The sequence below is a fragment of the Piliocolobus tephrosceles genome, chromosome 15, assembly GCF_002776525.5.
Source record: "Piliocolobus tephrosceles isolate RC106 chromosome 15, ASM277652v3, whole genome shotgun sequence".
In the NCBI taxonomy this organism is placed as follows: Eukaryota; Metazoa; Chordata; class Mammalia; order Primates; family Cercopithecidae; genus Piliocolobus; species Piliocolobus tephrosceles.
This window is the reverse complement of record NC_045448.1, coordinates 105,925,301-105,946,918: the sequence shown is the minus strand read 5'-3', so window position 1 is coordinate 105,946,918 and position 21,618 is coordinate 105,925,301. Positions and strand designations below refer to the sequence as shown.

The 21,618-nt window shown below is 52.9% G+C and overlaps 1 protein-coding gene across 11 annotated transcripts in view; it reads left to right on the top strand.

The window, feature by feature from the left end:
* Nucleotides 1–21,618, top strand: part of INPP4A (inositol polyphosphate-4-phosphatase type I A) — a 145,980-nt gene that overhangs the window by 115,847 nt on the left and 8,515 nt on the right. For 9 of the 11 annotated variants that reach the window (XM_023211435.3, XM_023211428.2, XM_023211430.3 and 6 more), the window contains 7 exons: nt 2,660–2,832; nt 3,857–3,980; nt 4,855–4,981; nt 5,251–5,391; nt 7,713–7,810; nt 11,902–12,014; nt 16,099–16,253. In XM_023211435.3, the coding sequence (XP_023067203.1) occupies nt 2,660–2,832; nt 3,857–3,980; nt 4,855–4,981; nt 5,251–5,391; nt 7,713–7,810; nt 11,902–12,014; nt 16,099–16,253 (931 nt within the window). Of the gene's footprint in view, nt 1–2,659; nt 2,833–3,856; nt 3,981–4,854; nt 4,982–5,250; nt 5,392–7,712; nt 7,811–11,901; nt 12,015–16,098; nt 16,254–16,842; nt 17,142–20,670; nt 21,613–21,618 lie in introns of those variants that run through there. The other 2 variants (XM_023211440.3, XM_023211434.3) reach the window with 2 other exon arrangements.

The window sequence follows — 21,618 nt, the reverse complement described above, 5'->3', positions numbered from 1 at the left end:
AGCCTGGGGCCATACCCAGCAGTTAGGGCCAGGAGAGGGCTGGTGGCAGGTGCATTTGCTCCCACAAAAGCTCAGGGGTCTTCTCAATTCTGGGCTCCTGAGGGTTGTGAAACTAATGGGAGGTCTCGTGGGTCCCCGGGCAGCCCACGGACAATGCCTGGCCTGTAGAGCCCTCCTGGTTGTGTGTCAGCTGGGACATTTCCAGAAGCACTGATGGCTTTTTCACAGTTGATGCTGATGGACTAAAATGGTCCCTGCAAGGAGTTCTTTTGGCTTTTCCTGGAGAACTACATTTAATCTGGGCTAAAATATACACACTTACAAAGGCACACACACCCTCCCTTTCTCCCTCCCCTACCAATGAGGGGAAAATGCAGAAGCAAAGTCCGGATTTGAAAGTGCTCTTCAAAGTTATCTAAATTAGCATGGCCCATGGATTTACTACCGGTCTGCAAACATCACGGGTTAGGAACTAGGTAAGGAGCTTTCTTCAAAAACACGGGTTGGTGACGTCACTCAGGACATTGTTTCACTGAGCTGATGTTTTTTCATAACTCGGCTTTCTCGTGAAGGAAGCAGAGTATATAAACCCTTCAGCGGTGACCCAGGTGCCTTTACTTCGCTAGAGCCTGGGTAGAAATCATGTTACTGCCCAAGAAACTCATTTTGGCTGAAGTTTTTAAAAATTGTTCCAGACATGTCTGAGCCCTTCTCTGGGCAGATAACCACACTCACCTTCTACCAAGTTCCATATCTCCTCTTTTCCAGGACACACGTCTTAGTGCTTTTTAGCCATTCTTTCTATACTACATTTTTTTTTTTTTCATTTTTTTCCTAATATAGCAAAGCAATCATTCACATGGGAATTTAGTTTAAAGACAAATAGGCAAAGTGAAAAAGTTGTAAGACCGGTTGTATATTTTGATCATTTTCAGATTAAAATAATCATGATTTTCATGATATGCATGATAGGTAGAAGAGCAAAGTAAAACTGGCAACATTTTGTTTAAGAGCATGTACTTCTTAGAGAAGGATAGTCTACTGCCTACCTTTCCCCAAACTGTTTGGCTAGAAAAACCTGTTTGCCATTGGCATTTTTGATAGGCACTTCATGTAATTGGCATACATTCAACAGAATTCTTCAAAGAAACAAAAACATGGTCTCTGAGAACTTCAGTGGAGGAAAGAGGCTCGGATATCATCTAATGCCTCTCTCTCATTTTATGCAAAAGGCCCCACATGGCTGAGGGGTCAAAGGCCTTGCCACTGCTCAGCAGTGGCCGGGGCCGGGACTTGACATTTTCTGCCTCTCAGTTCAGTGTTCCTCGTCACTGTGGTTCATTTGCTAAGACCTGTCTGCTGTGGACTTTGTAAATTTAAGCCTGCTTTTTCCGTTACAGATACAAATGCTGTCCACAAACAGTGTGCCTGCATGTACAATTAGGCCACCTCCAACTTTTGAGCTGCTACTTATACTTAAACATTTCCATTAACCAAACACTGAGTGTAAGGAATTCTTTGGCATGTTTCAGTATTTCTTTAGGTTGGTTTCTCAGTGACGTGCTAACCATCCAGCTTGAGAGAACAGGACCAAGCCGCCCTTCTCTCGGTCTCTGAGATTCTGTTTATCTAAGACAGAGGTACCCTCTGGCAGTCGCGCAGCTCCCACAGCCCGGGGCCTTCCCTGAGTGCCCTGCCGGGACATGGCCCGGTGCATTCTGTGGCTCGAACCCTCACCCTAAGGGGCGTGCACTGCCCGGGCTTCACTCCACAACTTCTCACCATGTTTGGTGTGGTGGATTCACCAAGTGGTGATGGTCAAATGCCTATTTCTGGTCTTAGTGACCTGTTACAAATATAACCTTAATGAGGGCCTGTCTTCTCTTTTAAATGTCTTCTACATAGGAAGGAAAAAAAGAGTCAAAACCCAAAATATCTTTCACCCTGTTTTTCTCCCTTGAGGTTCTATTTTTAAAAAGTTGTTTTGGTACAGGGTCAAAGTTTCCGTATATTCCTAAAAGAAAACTGAGCTAGAAATAGTACTGGGGAAGGAAGGTGGGGATGGGGAAGGTAGTGAGTGCAAGGTGGGGCCGTTCCTGAGGGCCGAAAGTTCTGGAGCTGTGAGGAATAGTCCCCCTCCAGGTGTGCAGGGTGAGAATTGAACACAGTTGCATACAAGGCTTCGCAAGGGCAGAGGAGTCTCTGACCTGACTTCATACCCAGGTCAAGAGAAGGGAGATCACAGAGAACCTTTCTGGGTGTCCTTCCTCTTCGCGTGGAGGTGCTACAGTGCAGTGGGAGGAGATGAGCCTCTGCGGACACAGCATTTTCTGGCCTCGTCATGACTTGCAGAAGTTTTTTTGTTGTTTTCCTCCAAAGGCATTGTCTTAAGTATTTCTGTCTAGGGTCCCCAAGAGGTTCAGGAGACCAGGCATGTGTGGGAGGTACCAGAGTAGAACTGATGTTTGACGTTGCTGGAAAGAGCTGGGGCTCGAGGGCTAGGGACTGGGTTGGTTCTAGACACAGCTAGAAGATGGGGTGGAGATGGGGGAGTGGGAGGACTGCAGTGGTTAGGGGCGAGGTGACTTGCTAAATTGCCAGAACCTAATTCTTAAAATCTCTCTCTCTGATTGTGATGACCCCCTCGCTTGTGCCCCAGGTGAATGGAGTGAGGCCCTTTACCCGCTGCTGACCACTCTCACCGACTGCGTGGCCATGATGAGCGACAAGGCCAAGAAGGCCATGGTATTCCTGCTCATGCAGGACAGCGCGCCCACCATAGCCACCTACCTGAGCCTGCAATACCGCCGTGACGTGGTCTTCTGCCAGACGGTAGGCCCTGGGAGCACCCCGAGGGAGGCAACGGGCACCTCCCAGCACGGAAAAGACAGGCTTAGGAAGCCCTTCCCTCTCACTTCGCTTGTAAAGTGAGCACCCTAACCCTAACAACCCTAACCCTAACCCTAACCCTAACAACCCTAACCCTGACCCTGACCCTGACCCTGACCCGAACCCTAACCCGAACCCTGACCCTGACCCTGACCCTGACCCTAACCCTAACCCTAACCCTAACCCAACGTTGCACCTGCAAAGTCTGCTGATTCTGCACCCAGGAGGTAGTGAGGGCATGGGTGGCGCAGGCCTCTTTGCCGGGGGTCTTTTTTTTTTTTTTAGCTGCACAGAAGTTGAGTGAGGGCAGCAACACAGGTGTTTGCTGTCAGTGCAAACATTGCTGATATGACAGTAGGCGCCTCAGCTCTGCAGCTTGTTGCAGGACTCTCTTATTGTTGAGAGAAGTGAAGCCTTGAAATGAATGTAACAAGTTTAATAGTTGCCAGTAACCAAATTAGTAAAGCGAACAGTGATCTGGGGTTGGGCTGGTTCTCTCCAAGTTCCCTCACCCATCCCGGAGAGTCCTGTTTCATCCCACAGAAAATCTCCCACCGAGGAAACTTTGAGTGGCCATGTTGTCTCTCACTTCTGTGTTTTGCTGGGGCTGAGTTTCCAGCCAGGGGTGGCATGGCTCTATGAGCAGATAGACCCTTTCACTATGAGTAATTAATTATGGGCTTCCAGATGGTTCCAGCCTAGGACTAACGCCAGGTACAGGTCAGGTCAGAAGCCGGGTCAAAACCAAACCCACGTTGTGAGTGACAGGAATGGCAAGCCCACTATTGGACGTCTTCCCATGGCCAAGGCGTGCCCCACCTGGGCTTCTCGAGGGACAGGAGGTGCCACTGAAGCCCCTTTGAGCAGTGGCAGCAGAGGAAGGGGGCGACGAGGGCTGGGCATGATCTGACTGCCATTTGGTGGGCAGGCATGTGACCCTGAACCGCTTCACCCCACGCTCCCACAGCTGACCGCCCTCATCTGCGGCTTCATCATCAAGCTGAGGAACTGCCTGCATGACGACGGCTTCCTGCGCCAGCTCTACACCATCGGGCTGCTGGCCCAGTTCGAGAGCCTGCTGAGCACCTACGGTGAGGCACCCCGGGCCAGCATCGGGAGCCCCACTTGCGTGTGTGGTTTCCATCCTTTCTGGCTAGGTATTTTTCTCCCTGTACCAGTAATGCGTGCTGATTGGAATAAATCCAAAATACACAACAGCGGACCAGATGGCAGTCCTGGCAGTTACACAGGCACATGCCTTTGTTTGTTGTTGTCTCTGGTTGAGGATGGATGTTCATCACTTAACCAGTAACTTCCTGTTGGACTCCGGGTTGTTCCTGAAACTCCAGTGCAGCAGTGGCCTCTGTGCACGAGGCACTTGTGGGCCTCTTTCTGCAGCTCCTGAATGACTAGAAGCAGAGTTACTGGGTCAGAGGCTAGGAATATTTTTAAATTTAATAGATATTTCCAAGTTGCTTTTGAAAAAGGCTCTCTTCTTCCTACCCTTGTTTATTATTTATTTCTTCTGAGAAGGTGATAGAAAGCATTTGTTAATCTTTGGAAACTGAGGACATTGAATAGAAATCAAGCCCCGTGTAACGGGAGGGTCTGGCCCCAGCAAAGCTGCTTTAGCATCTCTCATTTCGTGTTTCAAGAGCTGGCTTTGCTTTCTGAGTTTATGTATTTGTTTCCCTCCCTACTATCCCGTGCTTGCCCAAGAAAGAATGGGAAAGGATGGCGCGCGTTTCCACCGGCTGCGTGTTTTGATGTGGCTGTGGGATTTCAGAGGTGTTGACTGACAGAGGAGTGAGTTGCAGGGGAAGAGGCTCAGAGACTCCCCCTTCCCAAGAGCCACACCTGCACCACTCCTGTCACAGCCAGGCCTGAGCTTGACTGCCTTCTGCTGAGACTGGGGAGAGCAGCAGGGCCCTCTGCCTGACAGCCCCGCCCCTCTCTCGTGTCCAGGGGAGGAGCTGGCAATGCTGGAGGACATGAGCCTCGGGATCATGGACTTGAGAAACGTGACCTTCAAAGTCACTCAGGCCACTTCCAGCGCCTCCGCAGACATGCTGCCCGTCATCACAGGAAATCGGTAGAGTGTTGGTTTGAAATTCTCTGAGCCATAGAGCAGTTTTCATATTTGTTTATTTCAGGGAATCTGCTCTTCTTTCTGAATTTGTTATCCTATTTCATTTTGTTAAATGCTCTGATTACAGCCCCTAGGTTAGTACCACTCACTCCCTTAAAGGTCTGTGGTTGGCCGTTTGGCCATCACTGAGCCAGAGGGCCAGCCTGGGTCCTGCCGTCTGCTCGGTGGCCCTCTGGCCTCACACTGCTCTCCCTCTCTCCACCTTTCTCCAGCGACGGGTTTAACGTGCGGGTCCCTCTGCCGGGTCCACTGTTTGACGCCCTGCCCCGGGAGATCCAGAGCGGCATGCTGCTGCGAGTGCAACCCGTCCTCTTCAATGTGGGCATCAATGAGCAGCAGACGCTGGCCGAGAGGTGCGTGCCGGCCCTTCGGGGCTGCGGGAGTGCAGTGGCCCTGGAGATGACACAGAAAACATATTTACCCCTCTTCAGGCTCCAAGTGCTGGACAGACTTTCTTATCCTTCCTTCCTTTGGCCAACGTTTTCATCATGGCCGTGCACCTCACTGTCTTAGGTGCTAGGGACACAGGGTGACCCAAAGGTGGTCTCTGTCCTCAGAGACTCAGCTGGTGGGAGAGAGAGACATGGATGCAATGATGAAGACAGAGACAGGGCATTGTGGGATCCCGAGTAGGGCACCCAGCAAGGTCTAAGGGGGTCTGTAAAGGCTTCTTGGAGTTGCTGGGGATGAGGCTTTGAAGTGTGAGTAGGCGTTGGATGATTAGGTGGAGGGGAGAAGTGTCAGATTAAGAAGAGTGAGGAAAGGCCTGGCAGGGAGAAACAGCATGGAGCTCAGGGGCAACAGGTTCCAGGCAGGGATTGGCAGGTAGGGGGTAGACAGGCTCTGTGTGCCAGCCTGAGACTCATGCCTGAACCTAAAGGCTTACACTTTGTAAACTGCCCTCCAGGCACTTGCCACTCTGCAGAGGGGGGTTGTGTGTGGCTGTGTGTGCACATGAGCCTGTGTGTGCTCATGTGTGTGAGGAAATAGGGTAGACTGGGTATATGTACCCTATACTGGCCTTCCACTGCATGAGAATGAGTCCTGTGTTATCATTGATCTTCATGTGATGTGTGTAGATTAGTCTAAACAGATACCTTCAAGTACTTGCTGTGAAGGAAATTTGGTTTCCAGAACAATATGCCATGTTCCTGTGGTTGATGTCCATTGACGCCTAGGTGTAGGGTCACCCCAACTTAGGAAATACGGTATTGTTGCTGGGAGACAATGAAGAACTTTCAGAGGGCCAGGACACAATCCGATTTACATTTTAAGTAGATTGTTTCACTGGCACGTGCTGGGAGGAGATGAAGGGGACAAGTGTGAGGAGGAAGCTGCTGGGAGGAGTCCAGGCCAGAGGTGGGAACCTGGATCAGGGCCGGGGGAGTGTTGGTGTTCTGCAGAGGGGTAGGCTGGGGAACTGTTTAAGTGGTCAGTGGAAGGGTTTAGTCTTTAGTGGGGTTGGGGCTGAGTGGGAGGAGAGTACACCAGACAGACCCACACACTGGGCTCATAAACTGGCAGGAGAGTCGTGTCCAGTGGCAGGTGGTGAGCTGGGTTTGGGCTGAGGGCACCAGCCCAGGAAGCAAAGCCCCAAAGGTGTGGGCAGAGCTGGAGGCGCCTATGCCAGGGAGAGGCGCAGCCTCACTGGAGCCCCAGCAGGGAGGTGGCCCAGGGAAGGGAGAATGCTGGTGCCTGCATCCGGTAGCTGCGGATCCCACGGACTTGCAGGAGCAGTTTCTGGAGAGGACTGAACCAGAGCCAGGTGCATTGAGTAGAGGGGAGGGTGGAGGATGCAACACTGAGGACAGAGAGGACATGGGAAGGGCAGGTTCTTGGCTTTGTTGCTTTATTGGCCCTGCGGTCACTGGTGACCTGGGCTTGTTTATAAGCTGAGGGGAGAGCCTCAGAGGGGAGGCCACAGGCCCAGGGATGGCCCCCAAGGGAGCAGGTGCCTAGAGAAAAGGCCATTGTGGGCACCAGGGGTGGATGGGCTGGGACTCGGAGGAGGGAGTCCTGCCCTCTGAGGGATGCTCTAGGGCCGCAAAGAAACTGATGCTCAGAAGGCCCCTCAGTAGGGACTTGTGAGACTGCACTGGGGCCCAGGACCTGGACTTCAGAGGCTGCATTTTCTAATGACCACCTTGTGCCTTCTTTGCAGGTGGCATTTTACGGCCTTGTTTCTTAGGCATTTGGCACATGCTCCTTGCAGCACACGGAGTGTAATCGGGGTGAACATGCACGATGAGGAAACGGCAAGGGCTTCATGGTCAGTCCTGGAGGAGCTGGCAGTCAGGCGTGTGCATTCGCACACAGAGAGTGACTTCAGATCGGAGTACAGGGCTGCAGCCTCGCCTCCCAGCCATACCTCACTGCCGTCCCCCCTCCTAAGTGCCTCAGGTGTGCTGCACAGGACCTGTACCAGATCGTGTTCTGATCATCTCTCAGGCACGCCTGTAACAGTGATACATGATTCCTGCCAACGGAATGCATTTAAACTGATCAGCACCACTGTAGAGATGCCTTTGTGCTCGGAAGAAGGAAAGTGGCTTAGAATTTAGACATGCATAGGAAATGTTTGAGAGAATCAACATAGTTAGCTTCCATGCAGTTGTGTTCGTGTTAGAAGAAAGTGACATTAGCCAACTAATGGCATCCCCTATAACCTCCCAAGGTTCGGCGATACGTCTTTACAAGAAGTCATCAACGTGGAGAGTTTGGTGCGGTTAAATTCCTACTTTGAGCAGTTTAAGGAAGTTTTGCCTGAGGATTGTAAGTATTTCTTCAGTCACGGTAGGTTTCACTTACTCGTCTTTTTATCAGTTTAGATGTCTGAGCTCTGGCTTGCCCTGCCTCTATTAGTTCATGTTCCTTCTCTCCCTAAACACACACATGCAGAGAGAGAGAGACAGATGGAGAGAGAGAGAGAGAGAGAGAGAAGCTTCCCTTGGCTGCAGCCCTCATCCATCTCTTTGCTGTTGATTCTCTACTAGCCCGTGTGACCTGGCTCCTTCCCATGCTGTCGTAGTCACTGACACTCGATGCGTTTGGTGGCACGCTTTGTGCACCTGCTGGTAGGGCTTGGGGGAATCACAGAGGCAGGACCCCCCCTCGGCCAGGTGAGCGGCCCGCACACCTCCTTTGTGGTGCTTAGAGAGGAAGATGCGGGGCCAACATTGCTGGGTGTTTGGGAGCAAGATGGCCCCATCTCCTGGAGGCAGTGGGGATGCCGACGGTCGTCTCTCTGCGTGTCCTCCAGTGAAGATGCTGCAGCTAGGGCTCTGCGGCCACAGAACTCAGGGAGGAACCGAGGGCTGCACAGCACTGCCTGCGAGTAGAATTCCCTCTTGAATTCAACCCAGTGAATATTCCTTGAGGTGTAAAGTGCTAGAGGATCCGATGGCAAATGAGGGGTGGACCCTGCCTTGGAAGGAAAGCTGGCCCCAGAGTGCTGGCCTCTCTCTGCAGGCACTGCCACAGTCACTAGGGGGCGCCACGCGGCAGAAGGTGTCATCCCTACTGCGTTATACTAATGTCCTCTGATGAGGGTTTCCAAAGAGGGAAGCCACGTCGGCTGGGCTTTAAATTGGGCAGGCTTCATCTGCATCCTGTTGGACGGTAGGGTAGACCTTAGAGTTTAGAGATAGTCAAACAGTACTGCTGGTGAACCTTCACAGGTCACGGATGCGCCAGGCACTGGGCTGGGCTCTACATACATGTCCACGCTGAATCCACAACAGCCCGTGGGCCGGTAATAGGATCCATGTCCTGATGAAGAAAGGGGCTCCTGGCTGTGAAGCCCATGTGCTTGGATTGTGGCCGAAGCCGTCCTGCTAGGAGAGACTGATACAGAACACTCCGGGGCCAGGCCAGGAAGTCGTGGCTTCAGTGGTGTTCAGCAGGGAAGCAGTGGAAAAAAAGCCGCCTCTTCACAGGTTCATTTAGCAAGAGTGTGTGGCTGGGCTGGAAGAGAGGAGGCAAGCCGCTGATGGCCGGACTGAGGCTGTGAACTTCAGGTGACACTTCAGATGAGATGTTGCTTCACTCTGACCACAGCCGGGTAGTGACAGTGAACGTGGACAGAGCGACAAGGCATTAGGAGGATCTGGGCTGAGGATGGGCTCCTGAGTGGCCACGTGCAGCTGGCGCTGGGGAGGTGAGGGCTGTGCCTGCTGGGAGAGCTGACAGACCTGGCGCTGGGCTGCCCCGCCGATGAGAGAGGCACAGGGCTACAGGGGAGAGCGAGCGCAGCACTGGCCCAGCTGAGCTGATGACATGGGCAAATGACCTGTGGGGAGTGCAGATGTGGAGCCACAGAGCGGAGCCCTTTCGTGGTTGAGGCTACTGAGTGGCAAGACTAGAAGGGGCTGGAACAGCATCTGGTGGTGCCCCTGCCCCGGGGGACAGCAGAGAAGGCCAGAGACAGCATCACAGGCTAGCAGGAAGAAGACAGGAGCCAGGAGGGTGTGGGGCGCTGCTGGACTCTGGATGTGTGGACAAGGAGCTGCTGGTGGTCCCTCCCAGACAGTCTCACTGTGGTGAGGGCTGGGCCAGGGATCAAGGGGTGAGGAAATGGTGCTGCTTTGGAAGGGACCACTTTGTCCTGAAGACTGTCAGCGACTTGAGGGATGGGGCTGTGGGCAGGTGGGGCACACCCTGGAGCTGCAGGGGCCATGGGAGTGCTCAAAGGGCTGAGGGAAGGAGGACACACAGGGCGGAAGATGCAAGAGGACTGCAGAGTCCCAGGCCAGGCCCTGGAGCGGGCAGGCGGAGGGTGCCCTTGCAGGGAGGGAAGGAGGGAGGAGAGAAGGTAGGGACACGAATGGAGGAAGTATGCTCAGGTGGGACGGCCTCAGTCTCCCCATTAAAACAGGTGTTCTTGTCCACCTCAACATGAGACAGATGAGCACAGAACCGGGGCCTTGAGGGGAGTGGAGGGGACTGGCACAGACGCCGTTGGAGCCAGAGAGCCTGGAAAAATACAGATGCCTGGGCCCCACCCCAGAGTGTGGTGGGCAGGGCCTGGGCATTAGGGTTTCAGAAATTCCCCAGGTGGTCCCTGTGTGCCACAGCCAGGGTGGTAAATACAACATGAAGTCAAGGTCCTGCAAGGATTTGGCAGCTGAAGGCCATCAGTGCCGTGGGCGTCGGAGCTGTTAAGAAGGTGTCCTCATGCTCTTTAGCAGGGGTTGGACTTCAGACAGCAGATTTGTCACACACTCGCCACAAGCCGGGCCCCCTGCTACCCACTTTATGTGGATTCTCTAATCTGATCCCCACAGCAGCCCTGGGAAATGGGCACCGGTTGCACACCCACTTGGCAGGTGAGGAAACTGAGGCATGGAGAGCGAGTCTCCCCAGGAGCTGGGCCAAGCCCAGGCAGCGTCTTCTGACTGCTGTAGGGGAGAGGATGGGCCCACCCGCAGGGCCAGCCAGGGAGCCACCAGAGTGAGCAGGGAGGGAGCAGGGACACGCTGAGGCCGGGAGGAGCAGGAGTGCTGAGCGGCTGCAGTAAGTAGGAAGGGGGAATTTGTGCCTAGCGTCCAGAACCCAGGGCTCGGGGAGCCGTTACCATAGGCAGTGAAGGCCCAGGGTGAGCGAGGCCTCTGGAAGCCGCGCAGCCAGGCTGGACCACGCAGGCAGAAACCAGCTGACTGGACCATGACCCAGGAAGCTGGGGCAGATGCGGCCCAGGTACTCCTCCCCGCAGGAGGATGGCTGGTCTCTGAGGCTGAGGAGATGGAGCCCACCAGTTGAATACCCCCAAACTTTGCGTGGTTCCTCAGTGGACAGGTATTCATTAAGGTAGGGGCTGCAGGGGCAGCCAGCGAGAAGCCAAAGTGCATCCTGGGAGGTGAGATGGTGCTGTCTACGCCGGGGATAAATACCCTGACCCGGCTAAGCTCCCCTCCTCTGGGCTCCCACAGCTTCCATCTCAGCTGATGCCAGCTTTCCATCTCTCTGTCTCTGGCCCGTCCCCTGACCGGCGTGGTGTGGAGCACTCAGCAGCAACGTGAAGTAATTAGCACAGAACCTGTGTACACCAGGGCGAGGCTGTGTGGTGGAAACCAGGTGTGCAGTTAGATCCCAGATGCTGCCATGTACTTGGTTTGGCTTTGGGCATTCCGGCGCTGTGGCTGTTTTCTTTAGCCGTGACCTTGAGGCTCTTCTCTTTGTCTTTGATAATCCCAGTGTTTGAAAATTCCAGAGTACCTTTCGGGAGTGGTTGATGTTTTCCTCAGTTTTGTCTGGGGTTTCTTGGTAAGGTGGCCTGATGGATCTTCAGGCCCAGGGGGTCCTGGAAGGACCTGGAGATTGCCAGAGTGGAGGAGGAGCTGTTAGGATGTGGCAGCAGGGGCCTCCCTGAGTCCTGCAGGGATGTGTTCTCCTGGCAGGGGCCAAGGGCCCCCTGGAGGGGGCTGCGCTTTCCGGATCCCTCCCCAGGTTTCCAGGCCTGCTCAATGGCCCAGACCCATTGCCCCGGTTTCTTCCACCCTGGGGAAGGTTTGAAGACCAGCTGGGTCCCGCCCCCAACTCCCTGCTAACTCCCTCGTCTGGGAGGGGTGCAGGAGGCATGGGTAGTTACAAGGAGTCCTGTAGGTGGTTCGGTGGCCATTCCCAGCCCCTCAGAAGAACTGAAGGGAGATGAAGGAACTGTCCTTTGAAGGTGGCAGTAAAAGGAATTAAGTGCTCACCACACCAGCAGCCACGCCTTCCTATCCCCAAACACCTCCATCCCTTCTTCACCTGGGACCTCATCGTTTTACCACCGTGTGCCACAGCAGCTCACTTGGGTGGGCTCCCTCTGCCGGGGGTGTTCCTGGGTGCAGCACCCACTCCCACGGACTCCTTTTCTCTTCCAGGCCTGCCTCGGTCTCGCAGTCAGACGTGCCTGCCAGAGCTGCTGCGGTTCCTGGGTCAGAACGTGCACGCCCGGAAGAATAAGAACGTGGACATTCTCTGGCAAGCCGCTGAGGTACTGGTTATAGAGAGGAAAGGGAGGCTATTGCGGTGCCCACTACTGAACGTCATGACGGAAACGTTACAAAGCAGAATCTCCGCAGGAGAGCTGAGCTCTCCATACTAGGAGAAGAGGGAGTCACTGAGAATGTTCTAAAGCTCTGGAGGAGACTGAACAGTTCCCGGGTCCATTCCTTTGGGGCTGCCTGAATTCTGATAAATCTGACACAGTCCATCTCTTGGGCATTTACTAGCCAGGCTGACAGTGGTCACCCTCAGAAGCCTGGCGATCGATACCAGCTGGAACCACTGTCTACTGCATCATTTAATAGGGTCAGAAGGAGGCCATGTGGGCTTTCAGGTTTCTTTAAACCATCTTTATCATCCATTGCGCTTCTGATCTCCTCATTTTCCCAAGCACTTACCCTGCTCGTCTTTTTTTCTAAGTTTATTTGTGGAATTCCAAGCCACTGCTCTGAGCCTGGGTATCAGAGCAATTTCGTACCTGGTCATTCATTCCCCCTTGATGAGGGGTGAGGTTAATTCTTCTCCACAGCAGCATAACCTGAGCCCTAGCGCTGGGACCTGGGCACACGTGGCCCCCAGTGGCATTCCCGCTCCTTGCCTGGGCCTGAGGAAAGGGAGGGTGAGCCCAGGAGGGAGGTGGCACTGCACTGCCCACCACACCTCAGCCACCACACCTTGTCACAGAGCTCGAGCAGCAGAGGGTCCCGCCCTCCACGGCTTCCCCGAGCAGCTCACTCTGAAGTGTGCCTCTCCGTCCTGTCGGGAAGGTGCTTCCCTCAGCCCCGGGTCTCTTCCACAGCAGCAGATGGTCTCAGCTGCTCACGGCACATGGCCGCCGCTTCGGGCTGGATATGAGTCCTGTGTTCTAGCCGGGCATCATGAAGCCGCACTTGGTGAACGTGCTGCACATTCTCGGTTTGTTAACAGTCGTGGCTGCCGATAACCGTTCCGTTGAACTCAGCTTTAAAGAGTGAACATTCCCCTCCATCTGCTGAGCGCCTCAGCTGGTCAGACCTTATCCCTGTGGGAAGCACGGGGTGGGTCAGTCTGCAGATCTCCCCTCACTGGGCCAGGCTGCCCTCGAAATCTTTTCCTTCTAACAGAACACATTTTGAAGCACAAAGTGACAGGAAGTTCGGCAGGTTTCTCAGGCCTCATTTTTCAGGTATCCTCCTGGTTTTGGGGCCTCATCTGGCATGGCTTGCTCAGGACAGGCCCAGCAAGCGAGGTGTAGGGCAGGGAACACGCTGGCTGTGGGGGTCTCTGCAGCAGGGCAGAGGGAGCTCCCTGCTGTGTTTTTTCTGGGGGGGTTGCTAAACCCCCCTGGCCAGGCTGTGACAGCCTCTTACCTAAGCACCTTAAGAGATTTTGTGTGAAGAGCAAGCCTTTCCCACAGGACACGAAGAATACAGAGGGTGGCCGGGCTCGGTGGCTCATGCCCGTAATCCCAGCACTTTGGGAGGCCAAGGCAGGTGAGTCACCTGAGGTCAGGGGTTCGAGACCAACCCGGCCAACATGGTGAAACCCCATCTCTACTAAAAATATAAAAATTAGCCAGGCGTGGTGATGCACGCCTGTAATCCCAGCCACTCGGGAGGCTGAGGCAGGAGAATTGCTTGAACCTGGCAGGCAGAGGTTGCAGTGAGCCGAGATCATGCTACTGCACTCCAGCCTGGGTGACAGAGTGAGACTCCATCTCAAAAAAAAAAAAGAATGCAGAGGGTGACACAGCTAGGTGTCTGAACAGTGGTGGGGGACTGGGGGACGTGCACTCACTGATTCATTCTCCCTAGAATACACACACAGGCAGCTTTACAGACGAGCGGCACAGAGACCTTGTGCATGCCTTGTTTGGGAACTGTGGTTCTACCTGTCTATTGCCATGTCATAGAAAACTCATTAAGTATAGGGACAACTGACCATCCCCTGTCACCAGAACAGAAAAGCAGTCCATCAAGTCCTGTATTTCTTGTTCCCTGTAGAGGCCTCAGGGTGTACAAGCATGAGTGTAGAGGTGGAAGGCTCTCAGACCCTCGGTTGCATGGGTTCTCACGTTGTCCGCTGAACCCCAGGCATCCCCTGGGGATAAGGGGTTGTGGGGCAGCAGTGCCAGCCACTCAGGTACTGAGTCCTCCCATCCTGTCTGACCAGAGCCACTCTCTTTTTCAGGCTCCTATTTCTTTTCGTTTGTGTGTATGAACAAAGGGTCCCTGGCTAAATAGCTGGAATCCCTTTAGTCAGGTTTCAGCCCATATCTCATGGATGGGGAGACCCAGCAGGGCAGAAGAAGTGGCTGATGGCCCTCTGGGATGGCAGCCTGGCACTGCAGTGCCCTCTCGGGCAAGGATGCATCACGGCCACCCCTGCCTGCCTTCCAGAACCTTACGTTAGCGCTGGATGCAGCATCCATGAATTTACAGCTTTTTGAAACCTGTAGTCCAGCTTCCGTCATGTGTTTGGGTCCTGAACTCTACAGCCCATAGGATTTAGTGCACACACCAGGCTCACTCTTGCTTTGTCAGTTACAGCTTCACAAATGTGATTAATTTACTCTTTGTTAGATTAGGGTCTGCTTATCTGCTTAGGCCTGTTCGTTTTTCTTTTTTCTTTCCTTCTTTTTGTTGGTCTGTCCTCAGAAGAAGCCTGTTCTCCTTCTGATTGTCTTGCCTGTACACTGAGTCTTTTCTGATTTGCCTTTCCCTAGACAAGGCTCTTAGCACTGTGCCATGTGTGCTATGTCCGTGTCTAACGATGATCTCGGCAGTGACTGGCATGCTCTCTGACTTTGCTGGCCTGCCAGGCAGCTGTTGTGCCATCTTCAGGAGTTGATGAGACACTGATATTTTTCTGGCGTACAGCAGATACCCGGAGCCCACCATCACATCACTTGGATGATGTTTCATTAGATACCAGCCTTGGCATCATAGTGCAGTATCTGATAAGGTGTATAGTCCTTTATCTGAAGCCCCTGTGGCCAGATGTTTTGGAACGCACAGGTTTTCAGATCGTGGAAAGTCCTGTGGTACACAGTTGGTGTTTGTTTATGTAAGTAATATGGTGCACATCGCATGTGTGTACCATGGTATACATACAGGATTTAGCATCCCCGGGGCAGCCTGAGACAGCCCTCTGCAATCAAGCTCATATTATTGCCACACTGGAAAGTATGAATATTTACATAACATTGGATAAGTAAAGATTGTAAGTGGTCTTATATCAGCTCAGGTCTGGTTGTGCTGCCAAATGAGATGGCCACAGATTTACAAGAAAAAATTACCTTGTTTCAGAGCTTGCTGGATTTAGTGACTGGGTGCCTAGGATTGTATCTAGTGGTGCAGGGAAAATGCCCTGAAATCTCCCCGTGGGGAGAGGAGGTGCACTCAAGTGGCCTTTTCCCAGTCTGGAGGCTGCCCTGCCCCCTACTCTGTGAGCCATTCCGTTGTGAGGAGGGAAGTGTGCTGGCATTAACTCTGCAACCGACCGGGAGAGGATGGCGGGACGAGGCCTGTGGGGCTGGTGGTCAGGAGGTGGCCAAAGGGCAGTGCAACTTCTGAGCTGCTCCCGTCTGTGCAGGTGAGAGAGGAGAATCGAGATGGTAGGTCTGCTCCCTACCTTCCAGGGAGACCTGGAGACCTGGCCCAGGACTATGGGCATCCTTAGAGTGACTCTGGCATCCCCAGTGGATCATCTTTGCCGCTGTCTTTCCCTGAGGGATCAGTAGTGAAGGGCTGAATGTGACAAGAGGGCCCAGGCATGGTTTGGAATGGGACAGCAGACTGCAAAAGAGTGTCCTGTGGGAGAAGACAGGCCAGATGAGGGGTGGCAGGGATGACGGCAGGCCCACAGGCAGCATGCTCCCAAAAGGGCTGGTGTCTGTAAGTGACTTGGTTTCTGTTACCAGCTCTGGCAGGGCATGGAGTTGGGGAACAGGATGGGAGCATCTGGCCAGGCCTGGATGCTGAGTGTCTGTCCCTGCCCTTGCTGGGCTGGTTGGGAGCCTCTCTTGGGTGTGAAGGGTGCTGCCTTTCTACGGAGCCTCGCCTCCCAAGCACGGCCCATGTTTCTGTTGGCAGATCTGCCGTCGCCTCAATGGGGTCCGGTTCACCAGCTGCAAGAGCGCGAAGGACCGTACAGCCATGTCGGTGACGCTGGAGCAGTGCCTGATCCTGCAGCACGAGCATGGCATGGCCCCACAGGTCTTCACCCAGGCCCTGGAGTGCATGCGCAGGTGAGTGCCGCAGCCAGGCCGCGCGCCCCGCCTGCCCCGGCCCGTGTAAACTGCAGATGAGCTGGTGCCCTGCTCCTGCCCGCGGGGCCTACCCTGCATGAGCTCCTCGACTCCAGCCGTCACACTTGAGTTTGACAAACCAGTCAAACTATTGGCACAATCAAATTCAGACAGGGTTCTCTTGTAAGGAAAAGTGGGGGGAAAGAGCTAGCAGGACTTTCTGAGCAGGACTGCCCAGAAAACCGGTAGACTGGTGGGCCAGCCAGGGGTCAGGCAGCTAAACGGGAAGCTGGGATGCAGCCGTGACATGCAGTGCCCTGCTGGCCACCTGCCTGGCCGTGGGTGTGACTTAGGGCCAGTGCTTTCTCAGCAGGCATCTGCTGTTGTCGTCGTGTATATATTGATATCTGCACATTTCCAAACTCGAGGGAAGCAACGCGTCTGCAGGTTGCACCGGTCTGCTCCGCTGCTTCTCTAGCAGTCGACACAATTGGCTCTCATGAGCAAAGTGTCACATGAGTGTGTTATCATGAGAGCTGTCAGTGTGCCCTGGCGACCTCACCCTAATGATGTTCTGATTCCGAGGCAGCAGGCGTGTTTGCAGAATGAAACCCGGAACTAAAAGTGTCTCCTGTTGATCGATGCCTTGTTTCAAGCACTGCTGGGCAGCCCCCTACCTCACATACCAAAAGAAAGGATAAGAAACCTGGTTTCCCGTCTCCTTCGATGTAGTCACCAATGCTGTTAAAGTCTTGTTTCCAACGGTCACTTTCTACTAAATGTTCTGTATCATGTGTCCTCTCACGAAATTATTTAAAGTGTTCAATTCTCTTATCCTTTCTGTATGTTTCTGCCATTTGACCTTCTCACAATAATGCACCAAAGCAACGCGTGAGCTTCTGCCTCTTGATAAGCGCATTTCGTAAAAATGGAATCGTTTTGTCCCGTGTTGTCTTTCCACGTTCTCCTCCCCCTCTCTGTGAAAGCTCGCCATCCCTCTGCCCAGGCTCAGGGAAGCAATGGAGACTCAAAGACCCCTGCTCTGGGGTGCCTTTTAAACATTTTAATTCCCTGGTCTGCTCCCCAGGAGCCTCGGTGCCCTTCAGGCCTGACGTCCAGTGTGACCCTGGTGCTGAGGGACGGCGGCCGCGCCTGTGCCCGTTAGCTGCACGGGGGTGGGGAGGGGACATTCTAGTGGGCTGCAGACCTCCGCCAGTGAAGAAAGGAGAACGAAGCGGACGGGGATCCCTACGGTAGTGGCAGCAAGGAGCAGAATCAGGGCGAGTCAGGAGCCGGCACCCCAAGTTAGGCACACAGTCCACGCGGAGACCTCTACTCAGTTCTTGGGCTCTCAAACAAGTTCAACGCAAACAATTCATTCTGACCACCTCTGAACACAGAGACCTCAGGAGACCAGCGACAAAGTGGCCCCAGGGAGAGCCACAGCGCGATGGCTGACCTGCCACGGAGCCCAGACCCGCAAGGGCCCCGTCCGCCTGCCCCAGCCCACTTGGGTTGTGTGCTCAGGACAGCTGCTACAGTTACAGCTATTAGGATGCACAGGGCACAAAGCACTTTTTATAACTTTTAATCACATAAGGAATTGAAAATCCTTGTAGGAAAATTAGAAAATACAGATAAACACCCACACTAGTTCTTCAGAACCCTCCCCACAAAGAATCCCCCAGTTTCGTACTGTGAACAGGTAGCGCTGCTGACATTTGGATAGATACTGAGATAAGAGACATGCGTACCTGCATCTGGGTGTGAGTACGTACACAGGGGCTAACCAGTCCCTGCATGACACAGAACAGAAACACCCCCATGCACAAGCAAGTGTAATTATATTTGCAATTCAGAGTCTTGTGAGCATTTTTTAGGTTAATAAATGTAGACCTTATCTCTCTTTTTTTTTTTTTTTGGAGGTGGAATCTTGCTCTGTCACCCAGGCCGGAGTGCAGCGGTGCAGTCTTGGCTCACTGCATCCTCCGCCTCCAGAGTTTAAGCAATTCTCCTGCCTCAGCCTCCTGAGTAGCTGGGATTACAGGCGCCCGCCACCACACCTGGCTAATTTTTTGTATTTTTAGTAGAGATGAGGTTTCGCCATGGTGGCCAGGCTGTTCTCAAATTCCTGACCTCAGGTGATCCATCCACCTTGGCCTCCCAGAGTGCTGGGATTACGGTTGTGAGCCACCACACCCAGCCACTTTCCACACACTATAATTTATCCAATTTGCCGTCATTTAATATTTAAAAGCTGTATATGGTTTTCCAGCATTTTAATCAAAGGCGCAGTGAATATCCTTATACGTTCTCCTAGCCACATTGCCTCAGGTTAAAAAGTATACACCTTTGTCAGGCTTTTGCATCATTTTCGTACAGATCATCCAATGGTCCCCACAGTAGCCGCTCTCCTGCCCGGTGTCCCAGAGCGCACAGGACATTACCCGCGCTGGGCGCCATCTTTCCTGTCACTCTTGTGAGGCTGCGGAAGCTGTAAGGGCTGTTGTTTCTCCGCATTAGCGGTAAGGGCCCTGGGGCCTGGCAAAGGGAAGGCCCTTCCTCCTGTGGGGACAGGCCGCGTTCCCTCCACCCCGCCCTCTTCCGCTCTCAACCCCACCTCTGCCTCCACTCATGGATGTCTTCTTAACTTGCTTATTTGTTTTCTGAAATGTCTACAGTGAACATGTGTTACTTTAATAGTTTTTTAAGAAGTTATAAAAACAAAGCTGCATCCTACTTTACCTGTGCCTGCCCCGGATTTCTCACACCAGCCCTGGAGACATGGCCCGCTGCCACCTTGAGCCGACCTTTGCAGGTCTGAGGCTCTTGTCACAAGCATTTGTTTTAAGGTGACTTCTGTCTTCGGTACGATCCCATGAGGGGAAGACATGTACCTGTTCAGACGGCTGCAAGCCGAGGTGGCTGGGTCACAAGCTGGCAGCGCTGGCTGCTGGGGTGCCGAGTACCTGCAGTTTAGCTGAGAGCCCCAGAAGGCAGCATAGACTTCCCCCCTGCCCGTGGGTGGACGGGGACGTTTTGGTTCATGGCTTTCTGGCTTGCATCTTATCAGACGGAAGAGTAGAGCATGCAGGTGGGGTGGAGGGGGTGGGGGCCAAGGTGGCACCCAGGCTTTTCTCCTGGAGGCCCAGGGTGAATGGTGGCCAGGGCTGTGCTGTAAATGTTCAGCCACCAGCCCTCTCCCCACAAGCCCTGATCTGTAATGCTGGCCATTTCTGTGGCATAAACGCTTCTGCCAGGGCCCGTTTCAAGCTCCCAATGTGGCACCACTGAACATGGAGTTGAGAAGAAAGTCACACATTTGGCCCCTGGGGTGCCCCTGCCCCCAGTCCTGGGGCTGAAGCCCTCGAAGTAGGCCTTCCTGAGTAGCCACAGGGCCCCACCAGCCTCTCCTGGCAGGGAGTGTGGCAGCAGGTCAGTGCTCCGCAGCTTGGGAGTCGTGCCCTCTCAGAACGGCACATTCCAGCAGGGCCATGGGGGCTTTGGGCTCCTCTGGGAGAGCTGGGGAGGGCCCTGTGTGAAGAGGAACCCTGGGCCTCGTGCCTCCCCGTCTCCAAGGGGAGCCTTCACAAGCTGCCTGCTGTGTCCTCAGGCCTCTGATTCTGTGTCACTGCTGCCAGTTGGCAGACATACATGTGCTTCCAGAGTCGTGCGGTGCTAGGTACCATCTCACCTCAGTGCAGTTCTTCTGTAGCACCAAAAGGGGGAAGAAGCCCCGAATTTCCAGTGTGGCATTGGTTGGATTCCACCCTTGGGGATGCTTGTAGAACCCTAACTTGCAAAGATGGAAACAGTAGTTCGCTCGTGCCTGCGCGGCTGAGCCTGGAGCCCGAGGCGGGGCTGGTGGGGGCTCTGCGCTTGGTTGGTTGGTACCTGAGGTAAATGGTTTTCGTTTGCGTGGTTGATCAAGAGGCAGCTTTGGCCAAATCCTTTGTAGCACCCCCTGCTCAGGCATCTGTGAGAAGGTCAAACCCCCAATGGTTCTTCATGTTCAGCTTGCTTCTCAGAAATCCCTGTCTGTGCAGCATGTGGGAGCATGGCCGGGCAGCATGGAGTTGTGCTTGGCCAGCCGAGAGAGTGAACATGGAAAACCATTCGTTCAACCTACATGTGTTTATTTTCAGTAGATTGCAGTATTTTTTCTTATTTTCACTTCTCTTTCTCTCCTTTTTTTTCCTGTAACTGTGCTGGTTTTGTTTTGGTCTTCCTCTCATACCCGTTTCTGCATTTCATCTTTTCTTTCTCTTGTGACTTCATTTCATTTTTGTTTAACCTTATCTTTTGGTTCTCTTCTTTATCCCATCCTTTTTGATAAAATCCATTGCATGTGTCTTGTTTCTTTCTTTATTTTCTTTCCTTTCCTTTTTCTTTCTCCCAAACTTTTTCCTTTTCACAGCATTGGAACACGGGAGGTAGTCACCCAGAAGAACTTGAGCGGCCTGGTGCCCATCCGAGACTTAAGGCTAGACCCCAGCCTCCTCTGTTCCATTCCTTTATTGGCTCTGAGCCCCAATTTACTGATTGTGTGGCTCTTTCTGAGCATAGCATACCTGGTGACCAAATTGCGTTGCAAATGAATATCATTCTGAAAAATTAATAAGTCACAAGAAAAACAAAAGTGCCAGAACATGTCCAGCCACCGTGTACCTAACTGGACAGAAGGAATGTGTCAAAGCGTGGTCTGCCAAGAAATATTTCATGCCTTACATTTTGACGTTTTGTTCTTCTGAACTGTAAATATCTGCCAAATTATTTCACCAAGAAGACTTGTTTGTTTAGCTCCTGTAGCATCTTCAGTGCTTGTAACATGTTCTTACGGTACCCTGTCACTGCACTGTTTAGCTGGTCTGGAATTCCTTGTACCACGTCTCTACCTTCTGATGTACAACTATCTATCACCTGTACCTCTCATGTGCCCTGTTTCCAAGAGAAAGGAGTTCTGTTTGAAGAGAATTTGTATATTTGATACTATTCTTTAAGTGTACTGCTAACCCTTCCTTTCCTTTCGATGACAAACAAAAAGAAAAAGACAGATGCTTTATAACTGGCTCATCTAGAGAAACCTATCTAATAGGACATGTACTTTCTGCTTTCATTTCAAAGCGTAGTCCCTGAATTACAGTAGCAAACAGTTTGCAGAATCCTACCATTTCCTTGCTTATGTTTATTATTTCCAGTTAAGGATGACACAAAGCTGTGAATACAGTAGTACGCTGTAGCAAGAGCCAGACACAGTCAGACACAGAAAGATCACCTACTGCATACGCCAGACACAGAAAGAGCACCTACTGGATACACCAGACACAGAAAGATCACCTACTGCATACACCAGACAGAAAGATCA